The following is a 19,124-nucleotide window of genomic DNA, read 5'->3' as shown; positions in this document are numbered from 1 at the left end:
AATACAAACTTGGATCTTTGGGTGTGTCCTGCCAAAACAGAAAACAACAACAACAACAGAAGAGAAAACCCAAAAGAGTGAAAAATAAGAAAGAAAGGGAAAAAAAAAAGCTCCCGCAAGAGGTTCTGCCCCTCCCCCCCACCATGCGAATTTGCACACCACGGGACCACAGCAGGTTTACAGAATGCAATATACAATCCACGATTTATAATAAAACAGTATATACAATAAATAGGATATTGTTCATTTTTGTCAAACGACCTGTAGATAAATGTCTCAGTGCATACTTGCAGGGGCTCTGGACACCTCGGGGGCCCCCGCTCGCAACCTCTTGCACACGCTCGCGCGCTCTCTCGCTCTCTCTCTTTTTTTTTTTTGTCTTTTTCTAAAACTGTGTTTTGTTTTTAAGTTTTGTACATTTTTAAAAAGTATTTACAATTGCTGGTTTTGTGCAGAAAGGGCTCACCTTCGGCTTCTGCGTGGAGGAGATGGGCGGGGAGGGGTGGGGGGGAGATGGTAGTGCAAGGGGGACAGGTGGGGTTGGGGGGGGAGGTGGAGGGGCAAGCGCTCCTGCCAGAGGACAATGTGGACGCTGGGAGGGGTCTTGGCGTTGGTTTTCTGAAAGCTGCAAAGAAACACAAAAGAAGAAGCAGAAGTCAGTGGTGGGCACAGACACCGAGCTCTAAGAACAGAGAGGCTAAGAGCGGGACCCCCACTCAGTTCCTACCAGGATTCTGGGAGAAGCTAATCACATTGTTCCCTCTCCCAGAACACTCCAAATAGCCCCTTGTGAGACAACGGACCATTCCTGGTCTTCTCTGAACTCAGTTTCCCCATTTGTAAAACAGGTCTGTATCCACAGCCTGCCTCCCTGAGAGGAGCTGGGGTTCCAGGCAGCGCAATCCGTCAGGGACTTGGGCTCTTGAGTCAGACACAGCTGAGTTCAAATGCCAGCACCATCCCTGGACAGCTCTAGGATGCTGGGCAAGTCAGTGAATCTCCGTGAGCCTCAGTTTACTCATCTATAAAAAGGAGATAACCAAACTATCCCACAGGTTTGTTGGGAGGATTCAGAGGCTTAAGGTGGCTTAAGCCTGGTACAGGAAACATAAGAAATGATGCTGATTATACACCATTATTATTTCCCTGGGGCCTGAGCCAGCTAGGTGCCCCAAGCCTCGGTTTCCTCATGTAACAATGAGTTTAGTACTTCTTCCAAGCTAGGCTATTTGAGGAATGACATAGTGGGGAGCAAAGGGCTTGAGCACAGCACAGGTATGAACTGCACACCTGTGCACTTTCATTTCTTCTAATTCCAACCCTTTCCCAGTGCCCTCCAATGCTGTTCAGTTCCTTCCGGAGGCAAGGTGACCGGGATGTCTGTCTGAATAAAGGAATAAAGAAATGGCCCAACACAATACCATCTGTGTTTGGCTGCTGAGGCTCAGAAACTTCCAAGCTCCCAGACCCTACAGTCACCAGATGCTGGTGCTCTGAAGTACCCCTTCTCCAGGCTTTCCAGAGGCTAGTGGGAAGATGCCCAGAGGGACAGGGATGGACTCAGTTATTCTCAAGACCCCGTCCCAGCACTCGGTGAGTGACCAGCCCACCAGAATTAAGGGGTGAGGGGAGCTACAACCGCCTTCTAACACCTCCTAGCAGAACACCCCCCCTCCCCCACGCCTGCAGGAAGCAGGCGGCCACAGAAAGCCTTTCCTCTCTTGTCCTTTCTTGGCTCCTCTTCCCAACAGGGCCACATTTAAATTCTGCTCAGCCTCGGCTGCTGTCTGCTGGGCAGTCAGCCCTGGGGAAGACTTTTGTCCTGAGGCTGGACTTGCCAGGACTCCCCCCACCACCCACCCAGGGCCAGGGGAACCAGGTGGGCTCCCAATAGGTAGAGGCAGCCCCCATTCCAGTCTATCAGCCCAGGTGGCAAGCAGAGGCTGGAGGGAGGGAGGGAGCGGAGGATGGAGTATCAGCCCTAGGGGGAAGGGGTGTGCCTGTTAGGGTGCAGTTGTATCAGAACCGGGGTGAATGGTGGAAAAGCAGCTCTTGGGGCCAGGGGTGCCGATGAGATGGACAGTCCTCCAGTCTAGGTGATAAACAGACCACCTGGAGCCATAAGGAGGGTATCCATTAGGGCCAGGACGACTGTATCTGGGGGAAAAGGTTCAGTGCGGGGGGGGGGGGGGGGGGAGGGGTGTCGGGCGGGGCTGGAGGCCTCCACTATAGGGCAGCTTTACTGCAGCTGAGGAACAGCTGCCAAGCTAAGGAACCTCTGTTGGGGTGACAGGTAGAGTGTGGCTGGGTGACAAGTGAGGGGGAGATTCAGGACCGGCTGCCCCAAACCACTCAGCAAGTGGACTGTACTAAGCCCCAGCCTTCCCTGCTCCCCAGAAGGGCCCCGGGGCAGGCTGGGAGCCTCTGTACAAATCCCTTTCGCCCCCGCCCCCTCCGGCCCTTAGCCACTGCCAGTGACCCTCTCCAAGCCAGGTCTCCATGGTGATCTCAGCCCAGCAGGCAGCTCCTGCCAGAACAGTTTCCGCGGTGCCCGCGGCCAGGCAGCAGGGAGGCTTTCTCGCCCTCTGCTCAGCCCTCCCTGTCTCACCTTCCTCCTCCCCCTGCCCTCCCCACCTTTCAGGACTTGGCCAGCATCTGGGGGATGGTGGGGATGGTGGGGGTGGGGGCTGGGGAGAGAATCAACTCCAGAGGGTCCTGAGCCCAGAGAAGGGAGGATGCCCCGTAGCCCCATGAGACCCTGACCTCACTGGGTTCAACTCCACAAAACAGAACTAAGGCTGTGGTGCCAGGTGAGGCCCCGCGCTGGGCACTGGGGACAAAGCGGAGGAGGCAGATCTGGCCCCTGCCCTTGAGGGGCTCACGGAGTCCAGAGGGAAGCAAAGCAGACCCCAGAGCCGGCAAGCCCAAGGCAGGGAGATGGGGGCGGTGCCAAGGGACGTCCAGAGGGCTCCAGGAGCACCGAGGGGGGCACCTAACCCTGCCTTGGCAGGAGGAACTCTGGCTTTTCAGCCCACTGTTGAGCACGGTGCCCAGCACACGCTGGGGTCGAGACGGTGCTGACTGAATGCCAGAGTGATGACCGCTCTTAATCTGAGCGGCGCGGTGCGGTCCAGCTCAGGTCTTGCACACCTCCAGGATGCCTCCTTAGGCCACCCTGTTACCATAGCTACTGGTGCACTTCTCATTGCCTTCCACTCTCCTCCAGGGCAGAGACCCGTATGCAGTACCTCTCTATCCCCAGTGCCAGCCTGCGCCCGGCGCCCCAGGACACCAGCCATTGTTCCTGAGACTTAACCTTTTAGTGTCTCTATAATCGAGGACTGCAGAGCCACATTCTACGGAGCCCTCAGGGCCCAGTGGTTTTACTGGCTGAGGTGCCGAGGTGGGAAGCGGTCTCTGCCCGTCAGGAGGGGCTGGCACTGGAAGCATCAGGGGCTAGCTGAGCAGGCACTCCCAGTGCTCAGCTCACGTATAAATCAGGCCGTCCACGGAGAGCAGCTCTCCCCCCAGAAGGCGCACATGTCCGTGCATTCATTTCAGCCACCAGCAGACATGTATTCACGCCCACTGACTGCCAAGCCAGGAGCTACGGTCTCACTTCCACCTGCGGGTCTCTGCCCTCCAGAAAGGGGTCTAACACAAACAAAGCAGTGGAGCAGAAGGCAGAGAGAACGTGTGAGCATCTGAGCCGGGTGTGCTGTGTCACCTAGGGCAAGTCCTCTCCCTCTGTGGGATTCAGTCTTTAAGTAAAGTAGGGTGCTGAACAGGTCATGGGGCAGCTGAGGAAGACAGGGAACATGCACAGGAATGAGTAACCAGCCTAAAGGAGCCGATGATGTGGTGAGGACATTCCTGGGAAGGGCTGTCATGGATGCATAAAGGGCTGGAGATTAAGTGGGCCTGGGAAAGATCCTGGAGCGCTTCTTGGAGGAGGTGACATGTGAATGAAAGATAGGAACTGACAGGTGGGAGATGGATGGTGGGCAGGGAAGGGGGAGCCCAGACTGGGGAAAGCTAGGGACAAGGCACAGGGCACACTAGGGTAAAGAAAGCTCCCTCCTAATTCCACATTCTAGGGCTGAAAAGGGATGGTGTGTGAGGAGGTCAGGGCAGAAAAGGAAGAGCAGACTATCTGGATTACCAGGCTAGTGGCTGGGCCCTTACTTTGTAGGCAAGGAGACTGGAGGGGCGAGGGGGGTGGGAGGAGAGGGGATGCAGTCGACAGATGGGAAGCAATGGAGGCACAGGAGAAAACGGGCTCGAATCCATTCATCCAGTAAATATCTGGGGGACTCCAGACACCATACGTCCAGAAATGTTGAAGAACAAGCACTCTGGAGGCCACAATGAGGGGAGCAGATGGGGGCTGGGGGCAGGTGTCAGGGCAGCAACACAGCAGCCACTGGATGACTGACCCAGGACTACAATTCTGAAGCCTTAAATTTGTTCAAGACCCACTTTCTTTTTTCTCTTTCTTCTTCTTCTTTTTTTTTTTTTTAATAAAATAGGCTCTACATCCAGCGCGGGGCTTGAACTCATAACCCTCAGATCAACACTCGAGCTGAGATCAAGAATCAGACACTTAACCGACTGAGCTCCCCAGGTGCCCCCTAAGACTCATTTTCTGGTTTTCTGGCTCCAGGAAGCTTTTGCAGCCTGCCCTGCTCATGGTTCAAGGCGGGGGGTCCTTCAAATTTCCAGGGGGCCCATTTCAGTCCCTGTCCTGGAGAATGATGCTCCCACGGAGACTTTCAGGGGACACCTGTTGACAGCCTGTGAACTCCACGAGGGCAGGACACCGCTGGTTGCGTTCAGTGTGGTCTCCCCAGCAGCAGACATAGTGCCTGGCCTGGGGGAGGTGGCTGGTTCACGTGTGTTGAGCACAGACTTAACCTACTTCCTCCCACCCTCTAGCACAGAGGGCACTACAGCAGCAAAAGTGATGGCAACAAAGATGGCAAGTCCGCCAAGATATAACCATGGCGCATTTACAAAGACACGAGGCACCAAGAGAGGGGATTGGTGTAAGGACCTGCGTGGGAAGGGCTTCTGGCTGACGGGGGTCATGTAGAGGTCTGGGTCCTGCTGCCTATCAGGCTTTAGGTCCCTTGGCAGGGGGCGGGGTGTGTATGTATTGGTGACTTACCTTGCCTCGGGGCCCCCCAGGGAGGAATCAGCCCAGTTGCTAAGGCCCAAAACTAGGTGGTGATTCAGAGCCTCCCACCAAAGGACCCACACCCACGTGAGACACACAATCCTTCCTAGGAGACAACAGGGACAGCAGGTGAAGGAGGCTGGCTACCCACAGAGTCCTGAGCGAGGAGGAAAGGGTCAGAGGTGTGTATGAGTCACACAGACTGGGTGACAGAATTCAGCTGGTGGGAGGCATTCGTCCACCCATGTACCATCCACTGACTACGTGCTTACTGTGTGCCAGGGACCGGGCTTCATGGGTAATCTCATTAATTCTCACAAGAGACACAGCAAGGTGATGTGACTCACCGGGTCACATAACTGGTAAGGGATGGAACCAGGCCCTGCACAGACGTTGGTTTGTGCCTCTAGGCATGCTCCTTGCTGGCACCCTCCACTTCCAGGGCCTCACTCCCTTGGGCTCTTCCGGGTCCACAGGGATGTGGGGAGATGGGAGAGGAGGAGTGTGAGAGGGTATGTTCACAGGGAGATTGTATTTCCAGGAAATGAAGGCTCAGAACAAGAAGGCTTGGCCTGAAAATGGCCTCGGGAGAGGCAAGACATAGGATGGGAGGAAGGACGACCTCAGAGTGTGAAGAGAAGCCCACAAGAGGCAGGGCAGGGATGGCTGACCCCTGACGTGAGGGCTCCTCGCTCAGAGCCAGAGGCAAGATCAAGTGACCTCTTGAGGCTTCAAGCCGCAGAGAGACAAAGCCCGGAGCAACTGGGGCCTGGCCCAGGTCCGGGCATGCCTGCTGGCCCTGGTTGGCCGGAGGCCTTGGAAACTGCTTCCTGCTCTGGTTGGGCCCCAGGCTGGTGTAACCTTGGAGGACCTGTGACATTTCTCTTGGCCTCAGGTCCATGCCTGATAGGGAATAAGGCGGGGAGGGGGACTCAAGATTCCTGAGCACCTTGGAGGGCCCTTCCCAATGGCACAGGGTGTGGTAAGACTGACTTCAGCCATGAGGGCCCAATGTGGAGTCAGTCTCCCTGGCTCCGTTTTCCACCTAAGGGACTGGAGAGGTCTGCGCTGGGACCCGAGCACTCCCCACCCTCTACCTCTTCCCTCTGTTCCACCAGCTCAGCTCCTAGACCAAGGGGGTCCCACATTCTCCATTCTGGCTCCCCTGAGCTTTCCTCTTCTAATTCATAGTGGGGTGTGACCCTCCCATTGCCCACAGTTCCCTCTGCCTAGAACACCTTTCCCCTTAAGTCCCTGTCCATCCAAACCTTGCCTATTCAAGGTTGAGCTTAAATGCAGCGTCTTCCACAGAACCTCAAAGTCCGCTTAAAATGTCAGACCCAGGGTGCCTGGGTGGCTCAGTTGGTTGGGCAACTGCCTTTGGCTCAGGTCATGATCCAAAAGTCCCAGGATTGACTCCCGAATCAGGCTCCCTTCTCGGCAGGGACTCTGCTTCTCCCTCTAACCCTCCCCCCATGCTTTCTCTCTCGCTTTCAAATAAATAAAACCTAAAAATAAATAAAATAAAATGTCAGACCCCGAAACATTTGAGTGTCCAACCAAAGTGTCATTTTGCAGATGGGGAATCAGTAGGTGTGGGGTGTTGGGAGAATGGTATGGTAGGGTACCCAGGTTCTGGGGGGGGGGCATTACTGGGTTCGAATCCCCACTCCACCAGACTAACTGTGGATCCCCTGGGCAAGCTTCCCAGCTGCACCCACTTCCTCAACTCTCTGATGGGGTGGCGAGGGGCGGGCACTACTGTTTCTAGCCTGCCGTGAAGGCTCAATGGGGCAGTGTTGCATGAAGGGCCCAGCACAGACATAGGTCCCTTTTCTCACCAAAAACTCTTGAGAGATGACCTGTGACCTGAACACCCACCTTCCTGGTATACAAACTTTGTTTCTCCCTGCCTTTGGGCACCTGCCACTTGCCACCAGCTGTTTTCCGGTTCTTTGTGTACCTGTTTTATCTTCCCGGGGTGGATGCTGAACTCTTGAGGACAGGACCGTGTCTGCTTTGTCTCCTCTATGCCTGGCACCAGGACAGGCAGCAAAAGGCTCAAGATGTGGGGTGGAGCGGAACCCGTGCTTCTCCAGCGTCCCACACCTGAATGCTCACTGCCCACTGGCGAATGAGGTCTCCCTCCTTCAGCCCTTGCTCTGGGGCAGGGGTGGCGGTGTATGTGTGGGTATGGGGGTTAGCCTTCTAGCTGGTAACTTCAGTGGCTCCCCACTGGGTTTGGAATATAGTTCAAACTCCTTCCGGTGCCCTGCCCACATGATCTGACCCTGCCTGCTTTGCCTGCTCACTCAGTGAGTAATTACTATCCTCTTATCGGTTCCTCAAGGTTGAGCTCCTTCCTGCCCCAGGCTTCACCCGCTGCTGTTCCCTCTGCCCAGAATGCCCTTCCCACTCCCTGTTTAGCCGGTGTCCCTTCATCCTTCAGGTGTCGGCTTCAGGATCTGGTCAGCCCGCTGCAGGCTCCCGTAATCTCCTCGCAGTCCTTCCTACGGTAATCCTTACCAAATGCTTTGTGTCAGCCTACGTACTGTCTTTCTCTCTCAACTGGAAGCCCTCTGAGGACCAGGACCTCGTCTGCGGTGCTAAGTGGGGTGCCCCCAACGCCTGCTTCGTGGCAGGGGCTGGACAGATGTCTCCAGAACAACTGAATGCATCAGTCTGAGGACAGCACTGTCAACTCCCAGCCCTGAGTGGGGAGCGTGGCCAGAATGTGGGGCTGGATGGCATCCCAGTTCCTCCTGTGTTCAGGCCTCACTGGATGGTTCCATTATGTATCTCACTGAGCTGTGACCTGCTCAAACACCCACCCCCACATTCGTTTTATTTTCCCATCCAGAGCCCAGGAGGAACGGTTTTTGGATTATTTCACATTTCTGGATTATCCACGAGACATCTCCCCTCCAGTGAGGAGGATCAAGAGTTTGACATTTTAAACCCTAAGCAGCTTCTCCCTGGCCTGCTTCAGATCTGCAGCTCTGCGGCTTGCAGTGAGGCGCATGGGGAATGGAAGGCCATTTTAATCTTGGCCTGGCTTCATTAGGGGGAAAATATGCTGCCAAAAAAAAAAAAAAAAAGAAAAAAAAAAAGTTTGGTCCACTGTCCATGCCATGCAGAATTGCAAAACCTATGAGATTATCAAAGCCAAATTTCTTGAACAGATGGGGAAACAGAGGCCCAGGGCCAGAGGGAGTAAAAGCGTGGTCAAGGACATGGAGCATGTTGATGGCCAATTGGGGAATGGTCCTTTCCCAGGCCTCCTGATTCCCACGTGCTGCCCCTGGCCACCTTCAGGCACCAAGGGACCTGGGGTCAGGCAGAAAGGGGAGAATAAGTTTCCACTGACACAACTTCAGGACCTGGAGTCACCCTGGCCTTGAGCGGCCTCCCCAGCACAGGGATGGGACTTTCCAGGAGCACTGCTGTTCCTTCTCCAGGAAGAGGCTCTCCCAAGAGGCTGCGGTGGCAGCAGGGGTGGAGGGCGAAGGGCTCAGACAGGCCCCTAGGCCACTTCCCCAACACCCACCGCATCCGGGACAATTCTGCCCAAACAGAACTGTCCAAACAGTGGGATCTGATAGGCCAGTTGTGGCTGTGTTTCCTGGAGCACCTTGTGCTTTGAGAAAATGATTCTTCTGACCTTGTCCCTTTTAACCCATTTTGGGGGCATTTCCCCTCTTTTATTTTCTGTTCCTGAAAACAAAATCTTGAGAATACTAAAACTTGGACTCCACCTCATGAGGACACCATGCCTGATAAACACAGGATCAAAACATCCAGGAAAATTTAACTGAACTCTTGGAAAAGCATTTGGCTGTACGAAAGGCAGACTGACTTTTCTTAGGCAGGAACTATCCAGCCTGGGGATGGAGCCGCCGTGTGGGTGGGGGCTGGTCAGGCACAAGCAGGAGCTCAGACTCCTTGTCCACCTCCGGATCCCCATCCCACTTGCGTCCGACCACTGTGAGCCCCGCCTCGGGTCAGAGACAGTGAAAAATAATCTTTGGGTGGGCCCCGAGGGAGACCAGGAGAGACACTTCAGGCCATTTTATAAAGCCCTTGCAGAGTGTGACCAAGATATAGTGACCACACCCTCAGCCTGGCCCTGGCCAGAGTGCATCCTGAAGTAAACGCAGCTCCTAGAGAAACTAGCGAGCCAGGCTGGGTCAGCACCCTGGATGGGCCCTGGAGGCTAATTATCCACCCTGCTTCATTCACTCTCCACTCATCTCCCACGGGGCCATGCGAATGCCCTCCCTGGCAAGAGGTCATGGGGCGAGTGTTTCCGGGGATTCAGGTAGCACCTGCCCAGGACCTAGCACAGGCAAGGGAAATAAATATTTGACGAATTGAACCAGATGGCCCCATCCAACCTAGGGTTCTCCAACCATCTCAGTGACTGACTGTCCGAGGCTCGTGCTGGGTTCCCCACCCGAGCACCCCATCTCTTCCCGAAGACTGTCCCCAACATCTAATCCCAGGCGCCTTCCTGAATCCCACCTTCCTCTTATTGGGGTGCCCGATCTTGTCCTTAAATCCTTCCTGCTCATCTCTGTACCCCTTCCCCTTGCCCGAGCGCTAACGTCCTCATCGCCGTCCCCCCGCCCTGCCCCGAGACGCCTACCCAGGCCTCTCCCCACTCCACCCACACCCCCAGACTCACCCAGGAACAAAACCTCGAGGTCCAGTCGGCATTTCAGTTGGCACTACAGGGAGGTGACGGTGAATGTGTCCTCGGGGTGAGGTTCCGCCATGGGCCCCAGGAAGCCGCTCTTGGGGCCCCCACCCAGGCCGGGATGCGCCTGCGGCATGAAGCCTGGATACCTGTAGGCAGTATCCTGCAGGGGCAGCAGCGAGTCCCTCGGCACAGGGGACAGGGTCAAGTCACTAAGGAGCGGGCAGCCATAGCCAGCGGCGGCAGCGGCAGGGCCACGGGGCGGGCCAGGCGGCCGGGCCATCTCCAGTGGCTCCTTGTCGGCCTTGGGTGTGGCCGGCGGGCTAGCCAGATGTGGGGCACTGAGGCACGCGGCCTCCGTCCTGCCCAGGAAGTCAGCCAGCAGCCCCGTACCCACCTTCCCTTCATAGGGTGGGCTGCGGGCAGCTGAGCCTGGCGGGTACCAGTAAGCTGTGCCCTTGCAGCTGGGGGAGTCGTAGTGGGGCTGGCCCAGTGGCAGGTCCCGGCAGCTAAGGTGGGCCTGGGCAGCAGCCGCGTGGCCCAGACTGGCCCCCTGGAGCCCATGCTTGAGGGGCTCACAGGCAGCCAGCTTTGTGGGTGGCGGCCGCAGCTCTTCCTTGAAGCCCAGTGTGGGTGAGCAGGTGGGTGAGTACGCCTTCTGCAGACCAGCGTCAAACACCGTGGGTGGGTGCGCCAGAGGCGGGAAATGCTTGCCATCTAGGTCAGGGGCACCCAGGCTGGGCGAGTCGCAGTGGAAGCCTTGGCCGAAGGTGCCGTCAGAAGGAGTGGACGGGTTCATGGAGTAGGGTCCCATGAAGTCACAAGGGTCTCGCTCACCCACACCGAAGGCCCGCGACTGGGAGGGCAGCGGTGACATGCTGCTGTCCCCACTGTAGTAGTCCAGGCCGAGGTCTGGGCTGTCCTGGAACAGGGGGTTGACGGGCTGTGGCTTGGGGATAAACTTGGCTTTGGCGGCCGCCCCGCCCCGCTCCTTCTTAGCTGAGCAGGCCCCACCACCCCGTCCACCCCGTGGCTGCCGGGGCCCGGTGCTCCGTTTGGATGGGTAGCCTGAGGCAGTGGCCGAGGCGGAGGACGGGAAGCCCAGGTGTGAGGCCTCGAATAGGTCCACCTTCTTCCGCCGTCCACGGCCCGGCTTTGAGCTGCTCTGGAAGAGGACGCTCTGGTTCCAGTTGTAGCCGGGGGCAGAGGATGCCTCGTTCCAGTCCATCATCAGTTTCTCCAGGCTGGACAGGCTTGACTGGCCCTCGCTGCTCGAGGCCTCGCTGTTGGCGCGCCGGAAACCGCCGCCGACTGGCTGATTGAACTGGGTGCTGTCGGAGGACGATTCGGAGAAGGTCTCAGACACAGCTGTCTGCTGCTTCACCTTTTGCGGCGTGTAGTTGGAGATGTCCAGGATCACGTTGGGCTCGCTGACGTGGCAGTCGAAACCAGGATTGTAGAGCTGACTGAAGGCCTCTGAGGCCCAGTCCAGGCCTCCATAGCCCTGCCGGAAAGGCCACTGAGAAGCCCCCGCAAACTGCCGACAGTTTTCAGGCGAGGGCTGGAAGGAGGACGAGGAGGAGGAGGCGGCAGAGGCAGCAGAGGTGGCCGAGGCCGTGGTGCCCTTGGGTACCATGTAGCCCCCGGGAGAGACGGTGCTGGCCCGGCTGTCACAGCGCAGGGGCGTGGGGGCGGACCCAGAGAAGGGGGCCCCCTCAGAGCTGTTGAAGAAGGAGGCCTTGCCGGGTGGCAGGCAAGGGCCGCCCGTGGGCGGTGGGGCGTAGCCGGCGCTGTGGGCGCTGCTGGGAGAGGCAGGCAGGCTATTGCCGCTGCCGTAGGCGAAGCTGCAGTCCTTGCTGTTAGCACAGTCCTGGCCCGTGAAGGGCTTCGCTGGGGCAAAAACGCTCTGTCCGGCCCCATAGCCACCGTACTGAGGTGGGTAGGTGGTGGCGGGAGGGTGGGCAGTAGGCGAGCGGGCCACAGCCGATGGCGGGGGAGCCAGCTTCGGGAAGGTCTCGGCTGCCCTGCAGTCTGAAGTGGCTGGAGTTATCCCGTAGCTCGCCGCCCGGCCTGGCGGGAAGGTCTGGCGAGCGGGCAGGACGGGCTGGAAGGAGGGGTCCGCACCGGCCCCGCCGCTGCCCACAGCCACCGGGCTGGCCTTGGCCCCCCGGCTGGGGAAGGTGGCTAGGCCCCGCTGGGCAGGCAGGGTGCTGGTGGGGGGCCCTGCGTAGGCGCCTGATGCCTTCCGGGACTCAGGACGAGAGGCTGAGAGGGCAAAGTCTAAGAGGTCGGAGGAGTCATCCGAATCAAGCAGTGAGCGGAAGTAGCCGGTGAAGAGGTTCTGGCGCTCCTGGTTGAGCTCGGTCTGGCCCGCAGGCGTGCCGGTACCATAGTAGCTGCCGCGGCCCGAGGCCCCACTCTCAAGCCCAGTGGAGGCAAAAGCCTGGGCCTCGGTCCCCTGGAACCCACAGTTTCGGCCAGCTTGCCCGCCTGGGTGCCCATGGTGAGGGGCCCAGCCACCACCCTTGTCCCCGGCCCACTCAGCGCCGGCTTCCCCAAAGCCTGGGCCACTAGGCACCTGCTCTGGGAACAGAGTCCCATTCTTCCGGGACCGCCTCTTGCGCTTCGGCTTCCCGGTCATGGCGTCCACCTCCCCTCGGCCCCGTTTGCGTGGGTGCCCCAATTCAGTGAGGCTGGGACCCCCAACGCCAGCAGCTGCCACCGCCACCACTTTCTTTTTCTTGCCGATGCCCTCAAAGAAGTCACTGAAGGAGCATCGGGCCGCCTTGGCCGCGTGGCCCCCGCCCCGGCCACCAAAACCGCCTGCTTTACCGCCCCGCCGTCGGAAGCCCTGCACCCGGTGCAGGAAGTGGGAGATGCTCTGCGTGTCGGGTGCCTGGTGTACCGATTCGGGCTCGCTGGGTGTCCAGCAGCGGGGGGGTGAGCACCGCCCAGCACACTGGCTCTGGCGGTTCAGGAAGGCCAGCTTGGCGAGCACGTCAGAGTACTCGGCCTTACTGTCATTGGCGTCTGCTGCGTATGACGGCTGGGGGGAGGCCAGCTTCTGCTTCCGCCGCCGCCGTTTCTTCACCTCCGGCATGGCCATGGTGGCTGCGGCCACGGTGGCTGCTTCCGCTGCGACCACTGCTGGCTCCTTGGGCTTGCCGGGACCCAGCAGCAGGTTCTTCGGAGGGCGGCCGCGCTTCCGCTTAAGAATAATGGGCATCTCCCCAGGGGGGAAGACCACCACCACGTTCCGTCCATTGTTCTTCATCTTCAGCAGTGGGGTGGGCTCCGCGGACACACGCAGGCCCAGCTCCTTGCCCTCTACGCTCAGACTGCTGCTCAAAGAGGACACCTTGTATGTGGTCTTGTTCCGCCGCCCCAGCGACACGGGGATTTTGGCCATCTTCACCACCATGCGCCGCACGCCCCGGCACTTGCCTCTGCGGGCGGGGACCACGGGAGTCTGGGAAGATTCTGGCTCCAGCTCTGGGACTGGGGCCGGGCCCGGCAGGGCGGGAGGTGGTGGAGGCGGTGGTGGTGGGGGCTCAGCCAAGGCGGCCGCCAGCCCCGTGGGCATAGGCAGGGGCAGCAGGCGGCCCTCTGGTCCGGCGTCAGCCTTGCGCCCCCGTCCAGCTTTCCGCCGGCGACACAGGATCTTTGGCCTATCAGTGCGCCGCAAGGCGTACTTGGGGTGACCCTCAGGCCCGTGGGGGCCATGGGGTGAACACAAGTCCAGGCGCAAGGGCTCGCCCAATGGGCAGGGCCCCAGGGGCTGCTGAGGCTCCAGACGGCGGCCAGGGACATCAAGCAACTTGGGCAGCGGGTCGAGTGCCTGAGGGTCGAGCAGCTGCGACTCCAGGGAGTCGGGCAGGGTATCCAGGGCCTGGAGCGCCAGGCCTGGCAGCCCCAGAGGATCAGCAAGGGGTTGCAGGGGTGGCAGCTCCAAAGCTTCCCCGAGCGGCTCTAGTGCCTGTGGGTCCAGGAAGCGGGGCTGGGGGTCCAGGAGCTGAGGCTCTGGCTCAGGAGATGGTGGCTCAAGGGCCTGGGCCTCCAGCAGCTGGGCCTCGGGGCAAGTGAGGGAGGCCAGCTCGCTGAGGATGTCAGCGTCAGCGAGTTCTGAGTAGTCAGGGCCGTCTGGCTCAGGCTCCGGGGGCAGCCCGGTGGCCGCGGCTGTGGCTCCGGGACTGTGGCCTTGGCCAGGCTGGGGGCTGTCCCTAGGCTCGGGCTCAGGCTCATACAGGGGGTGGCTGGGCCTCTCTGACTTGGCGTGGGGGGCAGCCCGCTCCTCGGGGCTGCGGATGCTGTTGGCCAGGCTGGGTGAGGAGAAGAAGCTGTACTGAAGGTCACCGGGGGGCGGGGCAGGGGGGCGGCTGAGTCTGAGGCCACCGCAGTCCAGGTGCACACCGCTGTGCTGCAGGTCCTGGGAGAGCCGTGTCAGGTCCTTCATGATGTCAATCAACCGCACTACTGGACGCAGCTTCACCCGCCCGTTGTCCCAGCGCCGTCGGGAGCTGTTGCCGTCTCCCGCGGGGGTGGGGCAGCGGGCCTGGGAGACCGGACGGGCTGCCCTCGGGGGCAGCGGGTCGTCCCCCTTGGCAAGGACTGGTGGGCGCCGGGTGCTGGGGTCCCGGCGTGGGGGTGGGCGTGGGTTCTCGGAGAAGGTGTGGGCGAAGGCCTTGTCGGGTGGGCTGGCAGGGGGCCGGGTGGGAAGCAAGGGCCGTGGGGTGGGGGGGCCGCCGGGGTAGTACTTGGGCTCCCGGAGGTAGTCAGGAGAGCTGCACACGGCACTGGAAGTCACCACCAGGCCCTGGGGCTTCACACGCATCCTGACCTTGTCCTCCGCGGGCCGCCGGGCGGGGCCGGGGCTGACATGAGGGTGCGAGAAGCCGGGACCAGGACCTGCGGGGCAGGACGGGCAAGAAGGCCCTCACGGAATGCCCAAGACCTCGGCTTCCCACATCCTCAGGGAGGCCCTGCCACCCCTCCTGGGAGTCCCCTCAAGCCCTGTGCCCCGCTTTGACTCCCAGCCTTTTCCCAAACCACCACATGCACCAGGAACCCCTCAGGGGCCCCAGTTCCACTTGTTGGAAGCTCACCCACTTCTAGACCCTGGTTATGGGCTCAGGGAGAAGAGGATGCCTGCCTGGGCAAGGGAAGGCCATCAGCAGGCTGGGGTGACCACTCCATCCAGATCAAACTTAAGGAGAAGGCCAGGAAATCCTACCCAGGGCATGACCTTTTCCCTCTTACCCCCCCGCCCCCCCGCCTCCATTTCAGAAGCCCTGCCACTCACCCTCGGCTCTGCCGCCTGGGCTGTCACACTGGAGATCTCTGTGGGCGACAAGACAGGAAACAGGAGATCTGAACCGTCAGGTGGCCACAGCCTAACCATTCGTGCCCACTGGCCTGGTCTCCTCCACACACCACCCCCAGCTCCCTGGCGCTCCCTCCAGGGCACGCACCCTGCACCCTGCTGACCTGGGAGAGAGAGGGCCCCCGTGCCTGGGGGCTCCGCCAGTTGCTGGCTGTCAGCCTGGGGTGCTGTGGAGCAACTTCGGCCTGAGCCCAGGCCTCGGGGCGTGGACAGCGCCTGGAAAGGACCATCGCAGCTCAGGTTTAGTGAGCACCTACTGCGCGCCAGGCGCTGGGCTGGAAGCTGTCCAGGCATCGTTTCACTTAATTCTTCATACAAATCCTGTGAGGTAGGGGCTATTAATAACCCCATCTTGCAGATGAAGAAATGGAGGCTCAGAGATGAAGGAACAGCATTCATTCATATACTCATTACTTATGGAGTGCCTACTTTGCACAAAGACCGGGTAGACAGACAGTGATCAGATAATCATAAATGATTTAATTATTAGTGGGATAAGAGCTGTAAAGAAAAAGTGAAGAGTGCCTCAGGTCAGAGGTGTGACAATCATACCAGGGAGTCAACAACAACAAAAGCTCACACACTTTGGGGACACTTTCTCTACTGCCGAACAGTGGGCTAATAAGCACTTTATGTGGATTATCTCATCTAAGCCCCCTGCAAACCTGAGATCAGTAGGATTACCATTCCCACCTTCACGGAGGAGGAAACCAGCCCCTGGAAGGCAGTGAGCCCCACGAAGGCAAGGATTTCTATCTGTTCACTTCTGTGTGTATCTCCCAACACCCTGACCTGCATGTGGCCCACAAGGGTGCTTCAAGAAGTATTAACTGTTTCTTATGAATGAATGAATGAGGTGCAGAGAGCAATCAGCCCTGCCTTTTTCCCGGGTGGTTCTCTCTCATTCCTCTCGAGATCCAAAGGTGGGACCCAAGAAGGGTGTGCAGAGAGGGTGAGGGACAAGCACATGGAAAGGGATGTTCTCTGCCCCTCTCCCACCTTTATCAGAGAGGCCCTCTCTGACCCCCCTCACCGTCCCCCGCCCCCCATCGCACCTCTGGCCACAGTCTGGCCCTTGCTGCGCACTCTCAGAGGCCTCTCTACTTCCCCTTCACACTATCTATCACAATTGCAACTAACTACTTGTATGACTGGCTTTTCGGCGAGTCTCCCCCGCAGAATGTGGGCCCTTCGCGGGCAGGCCCTGTGTCTGTCTTGTTTACCACTGTATCCTGTGACCCCAGGGCCTGGGCTTTGGATGCTACATAAATATTTACTGACTAACTCCCTGAGCTGGTCAGGGCAGAGCTGGGATTTCAATCCAGGCATGTCTGACTCCCAAGGGAGCCTGGGGACTCGGGGCCCTGACCACGGGGAGGGTCTTAAAGCTTGACCCCGATCACTTCTTAGTGATTGGCTCTGACCTGATCCCCGGGGTCAACCTCCACCCCCACCCCCACCACACACACATGCAGACTCCCACCAGCTGCTCAGGAAGACCACGGAGCCGACTCGGGGACAAGATGGTGTGGAAAGGAACACTCTTCCACTCCCCTGTGGTGGGCAGTGCTTTGCAACCTACAAAGCACTTCCACACAGGTGACCCAGTGAATCTCCCCAGCATCCCAGGAGGCAGGGCCGATTGTTCCTGTGGAGGCTCAGAGTGCTGGGTGTGGAACTTGCCTGAAGTCACATAGCTGTAAAGTGGCAGGATTCCTAAATCTGCCCCAAGCCCAAAGCCTGCTTCCCCTCCCAGCTCTGCAGCTCTCCCTCCACCACTCCTAAAGGCGCTGCTCCTAGAGCTGAGGTCTAATTTAAGGCTGGGAGGAACCTTAAAATCGCCAAGCCATTTGGCTTCCAAACCCTGGGCCTGGGGGAGCTGTGTAACATTCCAGATACCCAGGCCCTCGTCCAGGGGAGTCTGACTCACAGATCTGAAGGGACATCTGGGAATCTGTACTTTAAATCAGCTTCCTCATGGGCATCAGGTTCTGGTGCCACCTTGTGCTCTTCCCATTTTACAGATGAGGAAACTGAGATCCAAAGAGGGAAAGGGCCTTTGCCCAAGGTCACAAAATGGCCCGGGGAGAGCCCTTCGGTTGCTTATCCAGACAGAACATCCCTCTGACCACTGTCCCTTTTCACTCTGCAGTTCCCAGGCCTCGGTTGCCCCTCACTGTCCTGCCTGCTCCATCACTCAGGGTCCTGCTCTCGCCCGGGCCAGGCTGTAGGCTGTAGACTGGCTCCTCCCAGGCCAGGCTCTCTCGCCCACTGCTCTTGCAAGAAGGACTGTGAGTAACAAGCTCACGAAGGAAGGAAGGGGCGCAGACCCTGGCCCCTCCAAGTCCCATTTCCAAAGGTATGGTTGACTCGGTATGGTTGACCCGTGGCTCCCGAGAGTCTTTGCGATGCCTCCCTTCCTGAGGGTGGGGCTCACCAAGCCTCCCTGCTCTGGAGACCTCCCACTTGGGGCCCCAGGGTGTGATCTTGGCAGAAGGGAAAACCTTCTCTCCAGTGGTTGCTTCTGTTCCACCCCCCTCCGTGAAGACCTTTGGGCATGTCCTCCCGCCAGACCTCCTGACTCTGTCCACTGCCCTCTCCAGCAGCCTCCAGGATCTGAGGGAAGTGGCTGGCTCCCCTCCTCACCACACCCAGGCAGCCATTTTCTTGGACCCCTCCCAAGGGCACCACCTATCCCATGTCTGTGAACAAAGTCAAAAGGGTCCTTCTGTCTGACAGTCTGCTTCTGGGTCAGTGTGTCTGAGTCTGCCATGGGGACACCAACCGGTTGGGAGGGGGCTGGGGGCCCCAACCTGCTGTGCACAGTGCCGGGAAGCGCCAGCCCACATCCTTGAGTCCCCAGCCCCACCCTCCCCCGCTGCGGCTGTGACCACCCCACCCCTTCCCCAGCCCGCCTCCCCCTCCCCCACCCACAGCCTCCCCAGGGGAGCCAGGCTGCCAGCCCCAGCTCTCACTTCCGGCCTCATGACCCTCTCTCCAGCCGGCACACTCCTCCCCCCACACCATTTCCCTCCCAGCCTGGATTCAAGGCCCAGGGATGTCCTCAAAGGAAAAACAGTGTATCAAAGGGGCTATTACTACTGCTGTGAGCCCTCCCCTATCACCTCCCTTTGGAGCCTTTATCCCCCAGGATCTGCAGCACCCCTCTCAATCTCCTTCCGCCCCCTCCCACCCACCGGCTAGTGCCCAAAAATCTTCCAACCTGACTCCAGCCCAAAAGTCTACCAAAGAGGACACTGATGAAAATAATAACAGCAGCTGTCACTTATTTGGCATTTAAATAGAGGCACAGAGAGGTTAAGTGATGCCCTTGAAGACAAACAGCCAGGACTTGGAAGAGCCCGAGTCTGCAGTCAAATGCTCTACCAGAAAGAGCCCGAGTCTGAATTTGGGTTTAACTCCTCGGGTGCAAACTTCTTCACCGTCCAGAGAGTCAGCTCCCTCACTTGCAGCCTCCTCCAACAGTCCCAATCCTCATCACCCGTTCTAATTTTTGACTTCTAATTTACCCCCTCCCAGCTTCTTCATCCCCTCCCACCTCAGTCATCCAAACGCACTACCCTCCCTCACCACTAGGTGTCCCCTTAGAGCCACCGATGCCCCCAAGGGGAAGCAAGTCCTGCCTGGCCTCCTAGAGTCATCAGGCCTCCCCCCCCCAACGGTATAGCACACCCCACCCCACCCTACCCCCAGCCACACAGAGCTCCTTTGTGCAGCCCTCGCCCACCCCCTTCCTGCCCAGAGCGGGGCACCTGGCAAGCAGGTCTTCCTTAGACCCGCCCCCTGCCAGCCCCCTGCCCTGGGTGCCAGGTGTTGCGGGCACCACCGCCAGCTCTGGCTGAACCTGAGGG

At 59.0% G+C, this 19,124-nt stretch overlaps 1 protein-coding gene across 1 annotated transcript; it reads right to left on the bottom strand.

Annotated features, from left to right (window-relative positions):
* Positions 1 to 14,718, bottom strand: AHDC1 (AT-hook DNA binding motif containing 1). The gene is made up of 2 exons (XM_080800730.1): positions 9,861 to 14,718; positions 1 to 625 (listed from the first exon to the last, which is right to left on the bottom strand). The coding sequence occupies exon 1, from the start codon at positions 14,701 to 14,703 to the stop codon at positions 9,904 to 9,906; it is 4,800 nt and encodes a 1,599-aa protein (XP_080656856.1). The 5' UTR covers positions 14,704 to 14,718; the 3' UTR covers positions 1 to 625; positions 9,861 to 9,903.
* Positions 14,719 to 19,124: the final 4,406 nt, after the last annotated feature.

The sequence above is a fragment of the Martes martes genome (genome assembly GCF_963455335.1).
Source record: "Martes martes genome assembly, chromosome: 4".
Taxonomy (NCBI): Eukaryota; Metazoa; Chordata; class Mammalia; order Carnivora; family Mustelidae; genus Martes; species Martes martes.
This window is presented reverse-complemented; position numbering and strand designations above follow the sequence as displayed.

Bases quoted from the DNA above. Each gene is read 5' to 3' on its own strand.
- AHDC1 (XM_080800730.1), bottom strand. From the start codon at position 14,703: ATGCGTGTGAAGCCCCAGGGCCTGGTGGTGACTTCCAGTGCCGTGTGC.